At 39.9% G+C, this 19033-nt stretch overlaps 1 protein-coding gene across 1 annotated transcript; it reads right to left on the bottom strand.

The window, feature by feature from the left end:
• Positions 1-8098: 8098 nt before the first annotated feature.
• On the bottom strand, positions 8099-8593 carry LOC107058460 (uncharacterized). The gene is made up of 2 exons (XM_015304190.1): positions 8388-8593; positions 8099-8297 (listed from the first exon to the last, which is right to left on the bottom strand). Exons 1-2 carry the CDS (start codon positions 8591-8593, stop codon positions 8099-8101), a joined length of 405 nt encoding a protein of 134 aa, XP_015159676.1.
• Between the last annotated feature and the right edge of the window lie 10440 nt (positions 8594-19033).

The raw sequence follows: 19033 nt of genomic DNA, 5'->3' as shown, positions 1-19033 counted from the left end.
TGCCGGACAGACTTTACGGAAATGGGCATAACTTCTTCGTCCGAACTCCGAATGAGGTGAAACGAAGTGCGTTAGGTAGCTAACTCAAAGGGCTTTCCATGGATATATTATTGGCCACCCAAATAATTTGTGTGCTAGGAGATATGACCCTCCAAAGTAGACCCTCGAAAAAGGCTTCACTTGGAAATTTCGGATTTTGATACGGTTGCTCTAAAATTTGGGTTAGACCCATCTCCCACTCAATTTGACCCACTAAACAAGAATATGAAGTCGTATTTTCGAAAAACGAAACGGATCTTTCTATATACAGCTAAACAAGTTTCCGGTAACTTCCGAAGCACATTTTTAAGAACTTTTTGGGTCAAGTTCAAATATAACCATTTCATTAAGTTTTCGACTCCAAACTCACATGTGAGGCTCTAGTTTCACTAGTTCATTTTTTTAGGGTCGTTACAGAGAGGAACCGTATTCTTTTGTTGAGTTTGAGAGAATGATTTAGAATGAGTGAATTTAGGGGTTAAAATAACTTATATAAAGGTCCTAGACTTAGGTAAAACGACCTCACTTTGGTTTAATTAAAACCGGAAAAGACTCATGTGCCCCTAAAATAACTACCAAATAATGATCCACGAGACCCCGCTGACGGACCGTGGTCAGGACGACGGACTGTCCTGCACGATCGTCGATGGTGGTCAGGGACTTGTCTGTTGGGCCATCGAACCACGGACCGTTGGTCAGACCGTGGTTCTGGCCTTCCTGGACTATTTTGTGGAGCCCATCCACGGACCACTCCTACGGTCCGTGGTCCCATCCACGGGTCGTGGGTGGCCCTCGTGGGTTGGCACCTACAGCTCACTAAGAGTGTTATTTACCCCCTTTTCAAATACGGGGTGTTACAATATCTCCCCGTTGGGATCATTTGTCTTCGAATGAGATTCAAACTAGTTCTAAAAAAGTAGGAGATGAACTATCAACCCAACCTAGAATATAACTTCATCTAAATGTATATAACCAAGGAGGAACTATCGACTCCAAACTATAATGTTACCAAAACATCTTAAAAGGGGTGAAACTAACTCCAACAACCCATCATGCATGAAATGCACAAAGCAAGGAGGAAACATCACTCCAATCTAAACATACTCAATGCACTATAAGGAAAGGTAGGAACTATGTTGCGTAAAATCGCACACACAAGTGTATGTGGTCATTCAAGTATTAAAGTGGATCTTTTTAAGAGCCGAGTATCGTACCCACAGGGACTGAAGATTAAAATACTTCGATCTTACCAATACTTTCAATTAGGAATAAGTTTTATCGAGAATAATGAAGTGAATGTTTTTAGAATCTAAAATCTAATGAAAAGCTTAACTAATGTGATTCAATTTCAAAAGGGTTTGAACAATGATTGGGTAAAGTCTAGGGCTGCATCTCACTTCAGGATTCATGCATATTATCTTGTAAAATGGATATTAATTAACTATTGAATCAATGATCACATGGTTAATTATATGATTATGGTCTCCCGATCTCTAATCGCCTACGATAATTGGCAGCTTAACTACATCATTGAGTGGGGATAGGCTGGACCAATTAACGAGCATTAAGATTTCGTCATGTCTAATAACCAATCACGGTTTCTAGGTATATCCCTATCCTAGATACAAATTAACTCTAGATCTTAAGAGAAAATCATGAACCTTTTGTCCCCACATTCTATCCTCTGATCCCTTTTCCGAGTTCAATTCAGACAAAATGTTTATTTCGGTGGTGATCAAGCACGAAATACGAAAATAAGAACAAAAGATTGATTCATGTGATAATTAATTTCAATCCATAAAACTTCAATAAAATACAATCATCCAGTAGCCACAGCCCTAGAACTAGGGAAATTAGCTACTTATATCAAGAATTTCGATTATGCAATGTTTAAATAACATAAAAAGATCGGAAAAAAAAGAGTTTAGGAATGAACCCTAAGAACGGATGAAAAAGCTCCCAAAGTCGTCGTTCTTCAAAACCAAGAAAAAAGAATAATTAATAAAATAAAATCTGAGACTATTTATATTTAATCGAAATGGACAAATCTGGCATAAAGGTCCGCGATGCGGAGTGACTTCTCAAATTCAGCTCTTGGAAATTATCTCTTCTCCGCGACGTGTACACAATACAGACTATTCTGTCTCCACTTTTAATTCGCGAACAAGAAATAAAATCCCTCTCCGCGATGCGGAGAGGATACGGATCTACCTTGATCTTTATTTTTTCGTTCTTCTTTATTCTTGCTCATTTACTTGGATCCTCTTGTGCTTCTCAGGCCTGTTTCAGCGCTCATTTCTTCATATATATATATATAAATAAATTAATATGACTCGACACTACTATCAATTAGTAAAGAATGATTTCGAACTTTGTCAAAATCTGGGTGTTATTTGGTTATTAAGCATATAAATACGCCTAAGATCACCACCCCACACTTAGAGCTTTGTTCGTCCTCGAACTACTTACCATACTAGTCCTAGACCTAGAATTCCTAACACTGGTATTTGTCCATCCGCCACTTCTTTTCAAGGATTTTTCATCAGATCAAACATGCATGTTCTCATTTACATTTGGCCTTGACCCCTTTCATACATCATACAACTCAAGTACTGACTCGACAACTTTTTGCAACCAAAGCATTAAACTCCATGTTCACCATTAGATATCACCTATCTTTCATATAATAAGTGCCCCTCACTCAAAAAATAGTCCGTCCACTCAACTCAACATATCCAATATAACTTAAGGACTTTAACAACACAGAGCACTCTCACTCAAAAAGAACATCTCACATGCATGCATTGAGAACCATAAGCTTGCCCATTATGTACATCTCCACTAATTAAGCGTGTTTTGCAAATAATCAAATAGGGCTTTTCTAGGTTGTACTATCGGCTAAAGGACAGGTAAGAATAAGTATATAGTAGTGACTTACACTTACCTAAGCACTTTGCACTTTTAAGACATCATCATCCTTTCCTTCATTTATCAGCCCTCTCTCAATATTTCTATCACACATGATTTCCATACTTCTCAAATTGCCCCTCATTTCTTTTATTCGAAGAACCAACCTTTAAAAAACAATTTTTTTATTCTCTTACTGAGGATTTTTTTCTATTTCCTTGCGTCTATTTCAGGCTACCTCTTCACTTTCAGTTTTACTAAGTCCACAACAATTTATGCTACAGTGCTTAGGCAAGCAGGGTGCAAACAACTTAGGGATTCAATAAAGTGATGGCAGGTGAAAATGTGGCTGCCAATAAAAGGCTACAGTCTCAACAAGGCTAGAAGTGATAGTATTTGAAAAGGATAAGCCTTGTTGAACATATTCAAGGAGGCCTATTATCATTTCATACACAAAGCAACACTCAAATTTCGCTTCAATAACACGCCAGGCAAGTTCTAGACTCAGATGCACTACAGGGACAATACAATGCCTCACTGATCATGGCACAAGTTCTAATCAAGTTGGATCAATCACAGGCAACATAATCAGTTCATGCAAAAGTTCTCTTTAAGCTTAAGTTGCAGTCATTAAAATCAAGTACAAGAATTCAAATGCATTCATATATATATATATATATATTGCCCACATGCTTTCGTACAATTTCCTTTCGGAATTTGAAGCTTCAGCACACATACCATACCTACGACTCAATGACGAAAATTTCCCTTAAGACGGTCGTCATCCATCTATCATAGGGCAATGTGACTCAACTACGACGACTGACTCGATCCTAAAAAGACAACATTTTTTTGTGTTTTGTGCGATTCTGATGCTTATCTTGACCAACGACACTAACCTACGGTATGAGTATCTACGATCGTCAATAGTATAGTAACCCAACTAAAGGTTGGGGTCGTGTCCCAAGGGAGTGATTTTGATAATTAATAGGAATTTTTTTTTTAGCTCTAACTAGTCGTAGCTAAAGACATTAACGATTAAAAACATAGTACATTAAAGGGGGCGACACAAAAGTGTCAAATATCGATTGGGGTTTTTGTCACAAGTAGTAAAAACAGCAAAAATTAACAAGAAAATCAAGTATGGGGAAGAATTCTTGGGGTGTGACCGCAATACAAGTTGAGATAAGTAGTTGGGTACATGCTTTTGAAAGGACATTCGTAAGATAATAGTGACTAGGCTAAGCCTTAAATGGAAATAAGTTCCCTCTCGGGCAACTTACCCCGTTTCAAATGCATTCCTCTCGGACACCCACTTGCCGCATGAAGACCAGTCTACGCCTTACCCCAATCACTCTCTCGAGCTGAGTGTTAGGATATGGGACTAGGGCTCACCCTCTCGGGCTAAACCTTATGTCGACCCACTCCTTAGGCCATCAGTCTAGTGGTCTTGATTTCACGACCTCCCTCTCGGGCAAGCCGAAAACACATAGGTAGCTTTGTATTTGCAACTACAAACCCTTTAGGCTAAACCATAACCACTAGGTGAAATCACCATTAAACTACATCTAACTTATCAGCAAGCAATACCCAACAATAATATCAACACATATTTGCTAAATCACACCCCAAGAATGGGGTTTTTAGCCACACATCAAGAAATAGCAAAATACACATAAAATGATAGTGAAATCAAATGGGTATAAGAAATTAAACCTTGATTTAAGCAAAGAAAGAAGAATGGAGAAGACCCACTTCCAACTTGGGGAAGATGAAATCATTCTTTCTTCAAGTCTCCCAAAAAACCCTCTCCAAACTTGAGAGAAAATATCCAAAAAAGTACTATTCTATTATGAAAAATTTATAATAATGGTTTTGGAACTTCTAAAATTAATAACAAGTTTAGTATTTATAGACTTCAGAAAATAGCGTTGGTGGATCTTTCGGCGAAGTTAGTCGATGCCGTCGAATGACTCGGCGACTCGCCCTTCTTCTGTTTCATCGCCGTTTCATGATTGCCTTCAACATCTTCACGTTCTAGACCATTGGGCGATATAGTACTGCTTCACAGAAATATTCGGCGAAGCACCGACTGCTCTTTTTATCGCCTTTTTTATCCTTCTCCTTCAGAGCTTCGCGTACTGGAACAAAGGGCGGAGTGAATCCCTTCGGCGTACTTGGCAATGCTCAGGCTTTTACTTCTTCGTTCTTTTCAGCCTTTTTGTTCCTTTTTGCACCTAAGTGTCCATGCTTTCACTAAAACTTCAAATACCTGAAACTTAAGAGTTTTTATCAGATATTTAGATAAAATAAGCATTCGAGGACACTATTCTTATCAAAATAAAGCCAAATGAGTCCAATTTGTGGACTCATCAAGTTCAAAGGGACTCTCCTTGGCCAAAGAACCAAAAAAACCTCCAAGGAACCTAAATAAAAAAATGAAAGACAGACAGACGACAGTACCAATGTTCAACTAATATATACAATACAAAGAGAATTACACCCCACCCCACACTTGAAATATTAGCATTGTCCCCAGTGCTACACAAAATCACAAAATAAGAACAGAGGTAAGATAAATCACTCCCTGATCAATCCTCCATGGCATCTCTGCCTTCAGCCTCATCACCGACCTGTGCATGGTCAACCTCCTCCGTGTCAGAATCGGAGTCCACATTAGAACCAGTACGCAACCTGTCCTCGTTAGTCGGTATATCATCATCCACATGCTCATGAAACTCCGGACCGATGCCTAGCAATGCTTTGGCATGCGCATTCAGTGGGTACTTTCTTTCTACCTGCCCCAATTGCTCCTCAGTCGACACTCGACATCCATTTTGGTGGTGCAACATCTCCAACCCATACATATTGGCCATTATCAACTCATCTCGGTGATGGCTCTCTGAAGTGATGAGTGGTGGGCCGAACTCATTGTCAGGCCCCTTTGTTTTCTTTATATCCACCGGTGCTTGGAAGAGGGGTGCCATATAATCCAAGCTTTTCTCTGTTATACCTGCAGAATGACACAATCAAGTAATGATACCTCCAAAAGCATTCATGCGCCCTTTGTGCACCCGGGCCTTCCTCATGGTAGATTTCAGCACAATATCGATATTCAGCTCAGTGTTAGTCATCAAGGCGTAAACCAAGCACACTCTATCACGTGTGATGTCTATGTAGTGAAGCCCGAGTATCAAGAAGTTCATGACTATTTTCAACCAAACTCGAGCTTCTCTGCTCATGTGTGTGCATACGAAAGAGACTGGTGGAACCTCTTTGCGTTGTGCTTGGTCCACTAAACCATCGATTGGGGTCCACAAAGTGTGTGCCGAATGGCTCGATAAGGTGGTCGAATGTTCAGCCTCGTTAGCACCAATGGGTCAACATCAGGTGAAGTGCATATTATATCATTTAGAACCGCGGGAGTGAGAGTTACATCAACTCCCCGCACCTTCACAAAATGCGATTTGGACTCTGTCGCCCAGTTGGCATAGAACTCTCGGACCATGTGCAAGTTGCCCTCGTTTGGCTCAGCAGAAATGAACTCCATATGAAGTTCTTGGATGCGCCTCATGATTCGGGGAAACTCCCGTGCAAGACTATCTCTTTCAATGCACACGTTAGAAAAGTACCGAGCTTCTGTGTGTTTCTTCCACCATACTTTACCCTCTTTGACCACTGCTCGCAACCCGAACCTTCGAGTTTACCCCCGTGGGACTGCTGGTGCGGGAGGTACATTCCCCCCACTCCGAACTCGCTTTCTTTGGCTTGAAGTTGCTACTTCCTTGTCGGGTCTCTGAGTACTTGACATGATTACCTACAAGCACAATACAATCCAGCCTAAAATAGATTACCGATCACAATGAAAGATACGGGTGGTGCACACAAACCACCCCACACTTAGTCAAAGAATTGTTCCTACCTCAGTACTCAGACTTCCCAAAGGTTACATGCACAACCCAAAGCTACAACACATCCACACAGTAACACAATCTGAATTCATATTCAATTCCCACAAAAGCACTCAAGTACAACCACCATCCAAACAATCCCACACATACATAATCACACAGTGTTACTTAAAATTTCACACAAATACCCGTAATTTCCATGAAGTGGAAACTATTACTTATCAAACAACCCTATATGTTACCCTACCATATCCCTACAACCATAATCTTTAATCAATGCCCACAAGATCAAAAACTTGGGTGTTTCTACTCAAGAATTCGAAACTATTGTCATGACCAACAAATGCAACGTCCACACATTATTGCAAACCCGATAACTACCCAAACCACTACATTCACCTAATAATCATCACTAACAGGACAACATAACTCATAATCATGGAAGAATTGAGGAGAACACATACCTGTGATGATGACAAAGGGGAGAATCAAGTTGGAAAGCAGAAATTATTTTCGCGTTACGGAATTGGAGTTAAAAAATTACAAGGAGAGAAGGAGAGGGGAAAATCGTGAGTAATTGTGAAACAAACGGTTGGGAGAATAATGGGGAATTTGGGGTAGAATTAGGAATAAAATGGGGGTCGGGTTGGAATTTCTAAAAAAAATTAGGTTAAACCCGACTTTTTAATGAAAATAAAAAAATCCTCACCTGGTCCGCGACGCAGCTCCTTTATGGAGTCCTCTATCTCGCGGAATTAATTTAATTCCCATAAAAATCAAAATTAGGACCCCGCTCCGCGACGTGCTTCCATTATGGAGATCCTTTATCTTTTACGAAAAAAATAATTCTCGTCGAATCCAAAATGTCTAGCCTACTCCGCGACGCGTGCACATTATGGAGTGTTCTGCCTCGTCTTGAAAAATGAATTTCTAGCGAGGCAAAATTTAACAACCCCTCAGCGACTTGCTATAGCAACAAATTCCTGTTACCTACACATTTGAAGCACAACACCCATTAATGTAAACCCGATGGGTTGCCTTCCATCCAGCGCCTTAGTTTTGGTTGTGGCACGACTTTTTTTTTTTTTGTATTTTCCGAATATATCAAACTTTTTTAAAACTAATTCCTATGAATTGAAAGAACAAAATGACAAACCACAAATCCTATCTATTACAAGGGGTCACGGATTGCCTCCCGTGTAGCGCCTGATTTAACGTCGCAGCACGACCCAGCTCATGACTCACTCGTCATTTAAGTTGAGCAATTCTTGCTCACGATCAATGTCATTCCCGAAGTAGTGTTTCACTCTTTTCCCATTTACAAGAAAAGTGGAGCTCTTATCCTTATGTCTTAGCTCCACAGATCCATGTTGGGTCATTCTCACCACCTCAAACGGCCCACTCCACTTAGACCAAAGTTTTTCAAGGAACAACTTCAATCTTGAATTGAATAGTAGCACCAATTGTCAAGGCTCAAAAGTGCGTGACACAATATGCTTGTCATGCCACTTCTTGATCTTCTCTTTGTACAGTTTGGCATTTTCGTACGCGTCTAGGCTGAATTCCTCTAGCTCGTGCAGTTGTGTTATTCTTTTCATGCATGCCAACTCAGGATCAAGATTCAACTTCTTGATAGCCCAGTACACTTGATGCTCCAATTCTGTTGGAAGGTGACATGCTTTTCCAAACACCATTCGATAAGGAGAAGTCCCTATCGGTGTCTTATATTCAGTCATGTATGCCCACAAAGCATCATCTAACTTTTCAGCCTAATCTTTCCTTTGTGCATTCACAGTCTTTTACAGAATTTGCTTTACTTTCTTATTGGACACTTCCACTTGCCCGCTAGTCTGAGGATGATAGGCTGTGGCTACCTTGTGTCGCACTCCATATTTGACCAGCAGATTCTGCACTGAACTATTGATAAAGTGCTTACCTCCATCACTTATCATGGCCCTTGGAGTTCCAAACCTGGTGAAGATGTGCTTTCTGATGAACTTTACTACCACCTTTGCATCATTAGTAGGTAGAGCAACAACCTCCACCCACTTGGACACATAGTCCACTGCCACTAGTATGTACTGGTTTCCATTGGAAGATGGGAATGGTCCTATGAAGTCTATCCCCCATACATCAAAGATATAAACTTCGAGGATGTTGCTTAATGGCATATCATGTCTTCTAGAAATAGTGCCCATTAGCTGACACTGATCACAACCCTTCACAAAAATCACAACATCTTTAAATAAAGTAGGCCAAAAGAAACCAGATTGCAAAACCTTATGCGTCGTACGCTCGCCTCCGTGATGCCCACCATATGGTAAAGAGTGACAACTCTCCAACATTTGCAATGCCTTTTGTTCAGCTATACACCTTCGCACCATCTGATCAGGTCCTTGCTTGAATAAGAAAGGCTCATCTCACATATAAAACCGCGCCTCATGCTTCAACTTTTTCTTCTGATGTGTTGAAGCCCCAGGTGGAAATAAACCAGTCACCAGAAAGTTTACAATATCAACATACCAGGGTACTTGTGCAAGGTCCAAGGCTATCAATTGCTTATCAGGGAATTCCTCACATGAGATGAGTCCTTCAATCTTGACAAATGATCGGTAATTTGGTTCTCAGTCCCCTTCCTATCTTTAATTTCCAGATCAAACTCTTGCAAGAGTAATATCCATTTAATCAGTCTCGGCTTCGCGTCCTTCTTGTTAAATAAATACCTGATCGCAGCATGGTCAGTGTAAACGACAACCTTGGTACCCACCAAGTAAGATCTGAACTTATCAAAAACAAATATTAGCACTGATATCTCCTTTTCTATGATAATGTAGTTCGATTGTGCTACATCAAGAGTCTTGTTGGCATAATAAATGGAGTGAAACATCTTATCCTTTCGCTAGCCTAGCACTGCACCAATAGCTATGTCGTTGGCATCACACATGCGCTCGAAGGGTAGCTCCCAATTCTGAGCAATCAAATCGGTGCTTTAATCAACTTCTTCTTTAGTAGCTCAAATGCCTGCAGATAGTGTTCATCAAATTCAAATTTCACCTCCTTTTGTAATAAATTGCACATGGATCTTGCAGTTTTAGAAAAGTCCTTGATGAATCTTCTATAAAACCCAACATGTCCCAGAAAACTTCGGACTCCCTTCACAGTGATGGGCAGTGTCAGCTTCTCAATGGCTTCCACTTTAGCTTTATCAACTTCCAGCCTATTTCTTGAAATTTTGTGCCCTAGTACAATACCTTCTCGAACGAGGAAGTGGCACTTTTCCCAATTCAACACCAGATTCATTTCTTCACACCTTGCAAAGACCCTGTCAAGATTATGCAAACAAAGGTTAAAAGACTCACCAAACAACGAGAAGTCGTCCATGAACACCTCAAAAAAATCCTCCACCATATCGTGGAAGATTGTCATCATGAATCTCTGGAATGTAGCCGGTGCATTGCACAATACGAATGGCATACGTTTGAACGCATATGTGTCATACAGACAAGTGAAGGTAGTCTTCTCCTGATCCTCTTGTGTAATGACTATCTGATTATAGCCTGATTAGCCATCCAAGAAGCTGTAATATTCTTGTCCTATCAATCTGTCCAACATTTGATCAATAAATGGCACATGATAATGGTCCTGGCACAGGATAATGGTCCTTCCTGGTGGCATCATTCAACTTTCTCTAGTCCATGCAAATACGCCACCCAGTTACTGTCCTTGTAGGGATCAATTCATTCTTCTTATTTGTCACCACTGTCATGCCGCTTTCTTGGGCACACATTGTACCGGACTCACCCATTTCCTGTCAGATATGAGGTACATTATCCCCACATCTAAACACTTTATCACCTCTTTCCTTACCACGTCCTTCATGATTGGATTGAGCCTACGTTGGTGTTGTGCACTCGGCTTGTGACCTTCCTCCATGTAAATCTTGTGCATACACAACGTTGGACTTATCCCGTGAATGTCGGACATCTGCCAGCCTAAAGTTTCTTTCCTCTTCCTCAGTATACTCAATGTTGCTTCAACATTTGTTTCAGACAAATCTGCAGACAAAATCACAAGTAAGGTCTTATTTTCACCCAAAAATGCATACTTTAGATGAGCTGGCAATGTTTTTAGCTCTAGCTTGGGTGCTTCTTCAATGGAAGGTTTAGGTGGAGGACCCAACACCCTATTTAACGGCTCCCAGTGATCTCTCGATATGCCCACAATTGACACATTTATATACTGTACCATCTCTTGTGTTTCTGCATCCCCATAAATATCATGTCGCACTAGCACACGCTCCAATAGGTCCTTGGATGTCGTGTAATGAACTTCTGCTTCAAGATCTACCACTGTTATAGCAGGCAACTCTTCATACACGGCAGACAGTTTCAACACCTTGTAGACATCAAACACTTGCACTTTATCATGCTCCCGCATAGTAATTGACCAGCTGCTACATATATCACAGCTCACCCCGTGACCAAGAAAGGTCTTCTAAGGATGAAAGGAACCTCAGGATCTGGCTCAAAATTCAACACCACAAAATCTACCGGGAATATCAAGGATCCCACCTGGACCAAGACATCCGCCACAACACCCTCTGGCCTAGCAACTGACTGATATGCCAACTGCAAGATAATGGTGGTGGTTTTAGGACTAACCAACCCCAATTTTTTATACAGTGATGTTGGTATCAGGTTTATACTCGCCCCGAGGTCACACAACCCTCTTGCATGGATGCTCTGCCCTATGGTAATCTGAACCGTAAAGCTACCCGAATTTTTAGTTTGGTAGGAAACTTATTTTGGATTGTGGAGATGCATTCTTCAGTAAGTGCCACTGTTTCATATTCGGTCAACCTCCTCTTATTTGCCACGATCTCCTTCACATACTTTGCATACCTAGGTATGCCCAGCAAAACATCTACCAAAGGCAAATTAATGTGAACTTTCTTTAATAGAGAGAGAAACTTACCAAAACATTCATCCTCATTCTATTTTTAAACTTCTGAGGAAATGGTGGAGGTGGTTTTATAATCAGTTGCACTCTGGTTTCTTGTGCAATAGTTTCACTCTCCTTAGGTTCACCCTCTTTACTTGCAGATTCAACATTTCGCTTCTTCAGAGACCAACTCCTCCAACTGCAACCCACTACGCGTCCCTACTGCATTTTCCTTCCTGGGATTTGGATCAGTATTACCCGGCAAACCTCCTTGAGGTCGTGAGTTTAGAGCACTAGGAAATTTCCCAAATTGTTTCTCCAGGTTTTGGGTTGCTAACTGATTATTTATCACATCAGCAACTAGTTGAGCTTGATCAGCCATGATCTTCTTCAGCATCTCCTCTGTGCTCATGCTACTTTGTTGATTACTGGGCTGCTCTCGTTGGCCCTGTTGTTGATAATCATGTGCATTCCCTTGGGTCTATATTGGTTCTGACCTTGCATCTAGTTTTGTTTTCCTCCCCACGAAAAGTTTGGATGATTTCGCCAACTAGGATTATAGGAGTTACCATAGTTCTGATGACCTCCTCCCCGCTGTGCATTACCTACAAAATTGACAGAAACTGGGTTTGCCCCACATACCTCTGCATTGTGGTATCCACATTCACAAATCTCACACCATGTAGGTGGTTGTTGTACCGCATTTCTGAGTTGGTTGTTGTCCTAGCGATAGGTTGTTGAAGTACATATTCATCATATCCTGCATCACAACAATTTGTGCAGTTAACACACTGTTACTGCATCTACCTCCAATATTCCAGCAGTCTTTTGTACTACCGGTTTAGATCCTCCTCCATTCCACTCGGGGTTACCTTATGAAATCCTATTTAGCAGGGTGTACAACTCAGCATAAGTCTTCTCCAAAGCCTGTCCACCTGCAGTTGAATCAAGTAAAAATTTTGTGTTGGGCTCCAACCCTTCAATGAAGGTGTGGACCAACACCTCGTTAGCCTGATGATGGTGCGGACAACTCAACAACATCGATTTAAACCTGTCCCAAGTTTGGTACAAGTTCTCTCATCCTTTTTGTCGGAAGCTCAATATCTCACTCCTTAACTTAGTTGTTTTCCCAAATGGGAAGAACCTTATCAGAAACTTCCGTGCAAGATCGTCACACGATGTTATGGAGTTCGCAGGCTAAGAATTCAACCATTTTTTTGCTTCCCCTAGTAGAGAAAAGGGAAATAAGGTGAGTCTCGCGTAATCTTCATTCACTCCAGTTGGAGTGTAAGTATCACTGATTTCAAGGAAATTCTGGATATGAACTTGTGGATCCTCGTACGATAAACCAGTGAACTGTCCATTTGTGTGCAATTAGTTGCACCATGCTCTGCTTCAGTTCAAATCTTCCACCAGTTTCAGGTTTCTGAATACATGAAGTAACATTGGTGGTACATGGGATTGACATGTCTCTCACTTTCATCCCAGCCATCACTACAAGTTCTTCTCGTTCAACTCTTGCTACAAGAGTTACTGGTTCACTAGCAACAAGAGGGACTGGGTAAATGAGTCATCTTTGCCTTCTTTAGTAATGAACAAATCTTTTCGGTTCAGCTAGAGGCTCTACCAAGTCCTGATCCTCTTCCAGTTTGAGAATTCAACACAACCTGCAAAATGAATAGCTAAGATCAAGTTGTCAACACTTGCTTTCTAACTTCCGAAATTAGACAAATCAAATACTTTCTAATTCTAAAGTCCCCGGCAGCGGCGCCAAAAACTTGTTGCGTACAATCGCACACTCAAGTGTACGTGGTTGTTCAAGTATTAAAGTGGCTCTTTTTAAGAGCTGGGTATCGTACCCACAGGGACTCAATACTTTCAATTAGGTACAAGTGTTATCGATAATAATAAAGCGAATGTTTTTAGAATCTAAAATCTAATTAAAAACTTAACTAATGCGATTCAATTTCAAAAAGGTTTGAACAATGAAAGGGTAAAGTCCAGGGTTGCAGCTCACTTCAGGATTCATGCATATTATATTGTAAAATGGATATTAATTAACTATGGAATCAATGATCACAGGGTTAATTATATTATTATGGTCTCCCGACCTCTAATCACCTACGATAATTGGCAGCTTAACTACATCGTTGAGCGGGGATAGACTGGAACAATTAACGAGCATTAAAATTTCGTCATGTCTAATAACCAAGCACGATTTCTAGGTATATCCCTATCCTAGATATAAATTAACTCTAGATCTTAAGAGAAAATCATGCTCCTTTTGTCCCCACGTTCTATCCTCTTATCCCTCTAGTGAGTTCAATTCAGACAAGGTGTTTATTTTGGTGGTGATCAAGCACGAAATACGAAAACAAGAACAAAAGATTGATTCATGTGATAATTAATTTCAATCCATAAAACTTCAACAAAATACAATAATCCAGTAGCCACGGCCTTAGAACTAGAGAAATTAGTTACTCATATCATGAATCTCGATTATGCAATGTTTAAATAACATAAATAGATCGAAAATAAAAGAGTTTAGGAATGAACCCTAAGAACAGATGAAAAATCTCCTAAAGTCATCATTCTTCAAAACTCAGAAAAAAGAATAATTAATAAAATAAAATCTGAGTCTATTTATATTTAATCGAAACGGCAAAATATGGCATAAGGGTCCGCGACGAGAAGTGACTTATCAAATTCAGCTCTTGGAAATTATCTCTTCTCCGCGATGCGTGCATAATACAGACTGTTCTGTCTCCACTTCTAATTCGCGAACAAGAAATAAAATCCCTCTCCGCGACGCGGAGAGTGTACGGATCTACCTTGATCTCTATTTTTTCGTTCTCCTTTATTGTTGCTCATTTACTTGGATCCTCTTGTGTTTCCTAGGCATGTTTTAGCACTAATTTCTTCATTTAAGCTCACCTACACAACTAATCATGTTGGTTAGTATAAATGAATTAATATGACTCGACAATACTATCAATTAGTAATGAATGATTCCGAACTTGGCCAAAATGCGGGTGTTATTTGGTTATTAAGCATATAAATATGCCTAAGATCAAACTACATCTAGCAACCCAATATGCATGAAGTTCAAAATTTCTCATGTTCAAGTAGGAACTATCATCTCCAAGCTAAAAGCATGCTCAACACAATCTCATAGAGCCTATATGAAATCTATATTCAAAGCATAGCTAAAGAATGTTCATCAATTCATCCTAGAAGTCTATAAGCTACTCATACCCAATGCACTACAACATGAAGAAAATCAATCATATAAAATCATTTTCTTTCAAAAACACAGATTTTCATGAACATGCATAACATAAAGGAAATCATGGGAACATCTAAACACACATGACTTCAAACAAGGAGCAAACCATGAGGAGCTCATTACCTCAAGCTAGGGTAGAAGGAAAAATATAGGATTATCGGGACATCATATCGGCCTCGGTCACCCAAGTAGCACACTCAACTAAAAGATTTCTTCACAATACTTTCACGAAAACGACTTCATTGATTCTCAATTTCTTAACTTGCTGGTCTAACATCTCAACCGGAACTTCCTCATAAGAAGAACTTTCATCTACTCCCAAACCTTCTAAGGGAACTATGGATGTCGGATCTCTAACACACTTTTTCAGCCTAGAGACATGGAAAATCCGATGCACCGATGCCAACTCATTAGGCAAAGCTAACTCATAAGCAACCTTACCAACACGTATCAAGATCTCTTATGGGCTTACGAAACAGGGACTAAGCTTTCCTTTCTTACCAAACCTCTTTACACCCTTCATGGGTGAGTTGTTTCAAGTAAACCCCAAATCACTAACATTAGAAACTCACAACGACCTTGCTATCTAAGCACACCATCTCCCCCTCGGGTGGAAGCCTCAACAGACTTTCTAAATACCGCTTTCTTTCAAATTTTTCTACTAAGGTCGGATCAAGATATTGCTTATTTTTCACATCTAACACAAAAGATAATTCAGAACCATTTTAAACCATAACACTACCCTTGGTAAGGACTACTAACCAAACGACATTACTACAAACTCATAATGACCATACCGGGTTCTAAAATCCATTTTCGGAATATTATCTTCTTTCACCGTCATTTGGTTCTAACTCGACCTAAGGTCAATCTTAGAAAAGTAACTAGCTCTTTGTAATTGGTCAACACTAGAATCTATTTCCCTCACCCTTACTAAGTAGTACATGCAACCCTTAAAGTCATCTTCTTAGCCTTAAGACAAGAAATAACCCAAACTTTTGGCATAGATTTTCCCCCTTCCACTCTCGGATAGGCTCATTCGGGAACACAAAAAAATTTGACTATACGAGTTCTACAATCAATAGAAGCATAATAGGAGTGCAACCAAATCATCTTAAGGATGACATCAAAATCTAGTAAAGCATTAACATCTAATTGAAAAACTTTCAATATACCGATAGCCACATTGGGAGCACACTCTTGTTCACCTCTAGTTTAAAGTGCATAGAAACGGTTTTGCCTTGGAGCATTGGAACCCGAACCACTAGGAGGAGCTTTCTTGACCTCTCTTCTCTTAACCTTTGCCATTGGACAATTCCTCATTTTGTGACCACTTTCACCACAACTAAAGCAACCATCTATGCCGGCTAAACACCTACCCTCGTGTCTCTTTCCACACCTAGCACAAGTTGCCCATAGGGATTCACTACTAATTCCTTTCGGTCTAGGGTTAGACACCCTATCTTCATTATTGAACCTATGAGGATTTGAAGAACCTTGCTCGAAAAACCTTTGTCGATCCCTAGGACGACCATACCCATTGGGCCTTGCATAGGAGGAATTATCATTATCCATTCTAGACCTCTTTTTCTCCCTAGATCTCACTAATCTCCCTTTTAGTTGCTCCTCTTCAATCTATTAGGCATGAGTCATAAGACGAGCAATATCCATATCATGAACAAGCATAGTCCTACGACATTCTTTCACCACAAAGTTGAACACTCCCGAAACGAACTTACTCATTCTCGACCTATAGTCGACAACTATAGATGAAGCATACTTAGACAATTGAGGAAACCTCAAAGCATATTCCTTAACGCTCATACTACCTTGACGAAGGTTAATGAACTCAAGTACCTTAGCCTCTCTCATCTCTAGAAGGAAGAACCTATCAAGAAAAGCTTTTCTGAACCTTTCCCATTATATGGGACCCATTTCTACTGTTCTTGCTTCTTTCCATTGGTTGAACAAAACCTCAGCAACCCCCTTAAGTTGGTAAGCGGCTAGTTCCGCCTTCTCCACCAGAGTAACTCCAATAATATCTAACATCTTATGGACTTCATCTATAAACTTTTGAGGATCTACCTCAACCTTTGAACCATAAAATTCTGGAGGGTTCATCTTAGTAAAGTCTCTCACTCTTAATGCCGTCGTACCCACATTTGGGTTCGCGGGGGCCACAACCTCCCTATTGGCTTGGGACGTCACGTCTTGAGCCAACACTTGAAAAGTCGATCTAAACTCTGCGTTAGTCACATTCTCAGCCAAAGGGTCGACCAAAGCTTGTGGAGGAGCTTGGGGAGGAACTTCTTGATCCACATTGTCTTCCTCATCCCTTCTAGCATTAGCCCTTGTAGTAGTCATATCATGTAGATCATCGGGTAAGGATTAGGAGAAAGATCTTATATAGTTAAACTCTATGTGCATTGATTATCCTAAGCATCTAGTAGCCTCTCATTCATAAATATGGCGCGCTTCACACTTATGAACAAGACTTTACTTGATGTGGTTTTGAGACATCCTAGAACCATTCTAAACTTTGTGCTCTGATTACCAAGTTTGTCACGACCTTGGGGTACCCCTAGATGTAACATGACGTATAGAACCCCGAAGGACTCCATACAAGCCACTAAGTCCTAATAACATAAGAATAATAGAATTTAGTGTAAATTTAAAACATTTTCAATAACAATCAAAGTCTTTATAAAACGAGCGGAAGTCTATTACACTTGTCTCAAACCATCTAGAACATGAATATCCTTGGGACACAACCCATACAATAGTTCAAAACATAAAATGAAAGAACATAAGAGAAATGGTGGCTATATCCTCGAATGCTATGAGGACTCACCAATCTTCAATCCTTTCTTCTACTAAAATCCTAGCCACAAGGAGGAAAGTTGATATCGCCGGATCCTACATTTGGATAAGAAATATAGGCAAAAGTATGTGTTAGTACAAAAATGTACTAAATATGATAACTAGCATAAACATCAACATAGACATAACATAGGCATTAGTCAACATAAGACATATACCATAAGCATAAGAGATAACAACATAAATCATAAGCATAATCAATGCACATAGATCATCATAATGTAAGAGGAACACTTCTCAAGTAACCTCAACTTATCCTTGATTAGGACTTGGGTATCCACCTCTAGCCATACATATCATGGAAGGCAACTCAAGCAACAATACAAGCTAACCTATCATCATACAATCAAAATCTCATACACACATAAGCGTACAATACATTTTCATAAAGTAACTTTGTTCCATCATAACTATGCTACTTTGGTTAGGGACTAATCCCTCTTTAACTATTTCTACTATTCATGGAAGAGTACTTATTTACCAATCCAAGACCAATCATTACCCATGAATGGTTACTATTCACCAATACAAGGCTATCAAGGAAAAATACCTCATTATGCTAAACCAAGCTATCACGGAAGACATCCTCACATGCAAGTCCAAGCTACTCAAGGAAGGGTACTATTGCTCAATCCAAGCTACCAATGAAATGGTTTTGCCTAACCAAGTCATGCTATCATGCAAGCATCATCTCATGCTAGTTCAAGCTAACCATTGGAAGGGTACTATTGCTCAATCCATGGCTATCCATGAGATCTACTAACTCAAGCTACCATGCATGGTCTTGTCTTACCAAGTCAAGCTATTCATGAAAGGATATCATATCACTACTTCAAGCTATCATAGTTCAAACATGCTTTGATTCATTTTAGGTGAGCAAACCTTTCAACCTAGAATCATTCAACGTGAGAAAACCTTTCACATTCATAGTATAGATCATGTGGGTAAATCCTTCCACAACAAATCTATCTACTAATCAACATTCATCATATAAGCTTTACTTTAAAAGCCCTACTAATCATCATACATCATACATTATTTAGTCTCAAGACAATTCTAATCTCAAAGC

This window comes from Solanum tuberosum, unplaced genomic scaffold (genome assembly GCF_000226075.1).
Source record: "Solanum tuberosum cultivar DM 1-3 516 R44 unplaced genomic scaffold, SolTub_3.0 scf00522, whole genome shotgun sequence".
NCBI lineage: Eukaryota > Viridiplantae > Streptophyta > Magnoliopsida > Solanales > Solanaceae > Solanum > Solanum tuberosum.
This window is presented reverse-complemented; position numbering and strand designations above follow the sequence as displayed.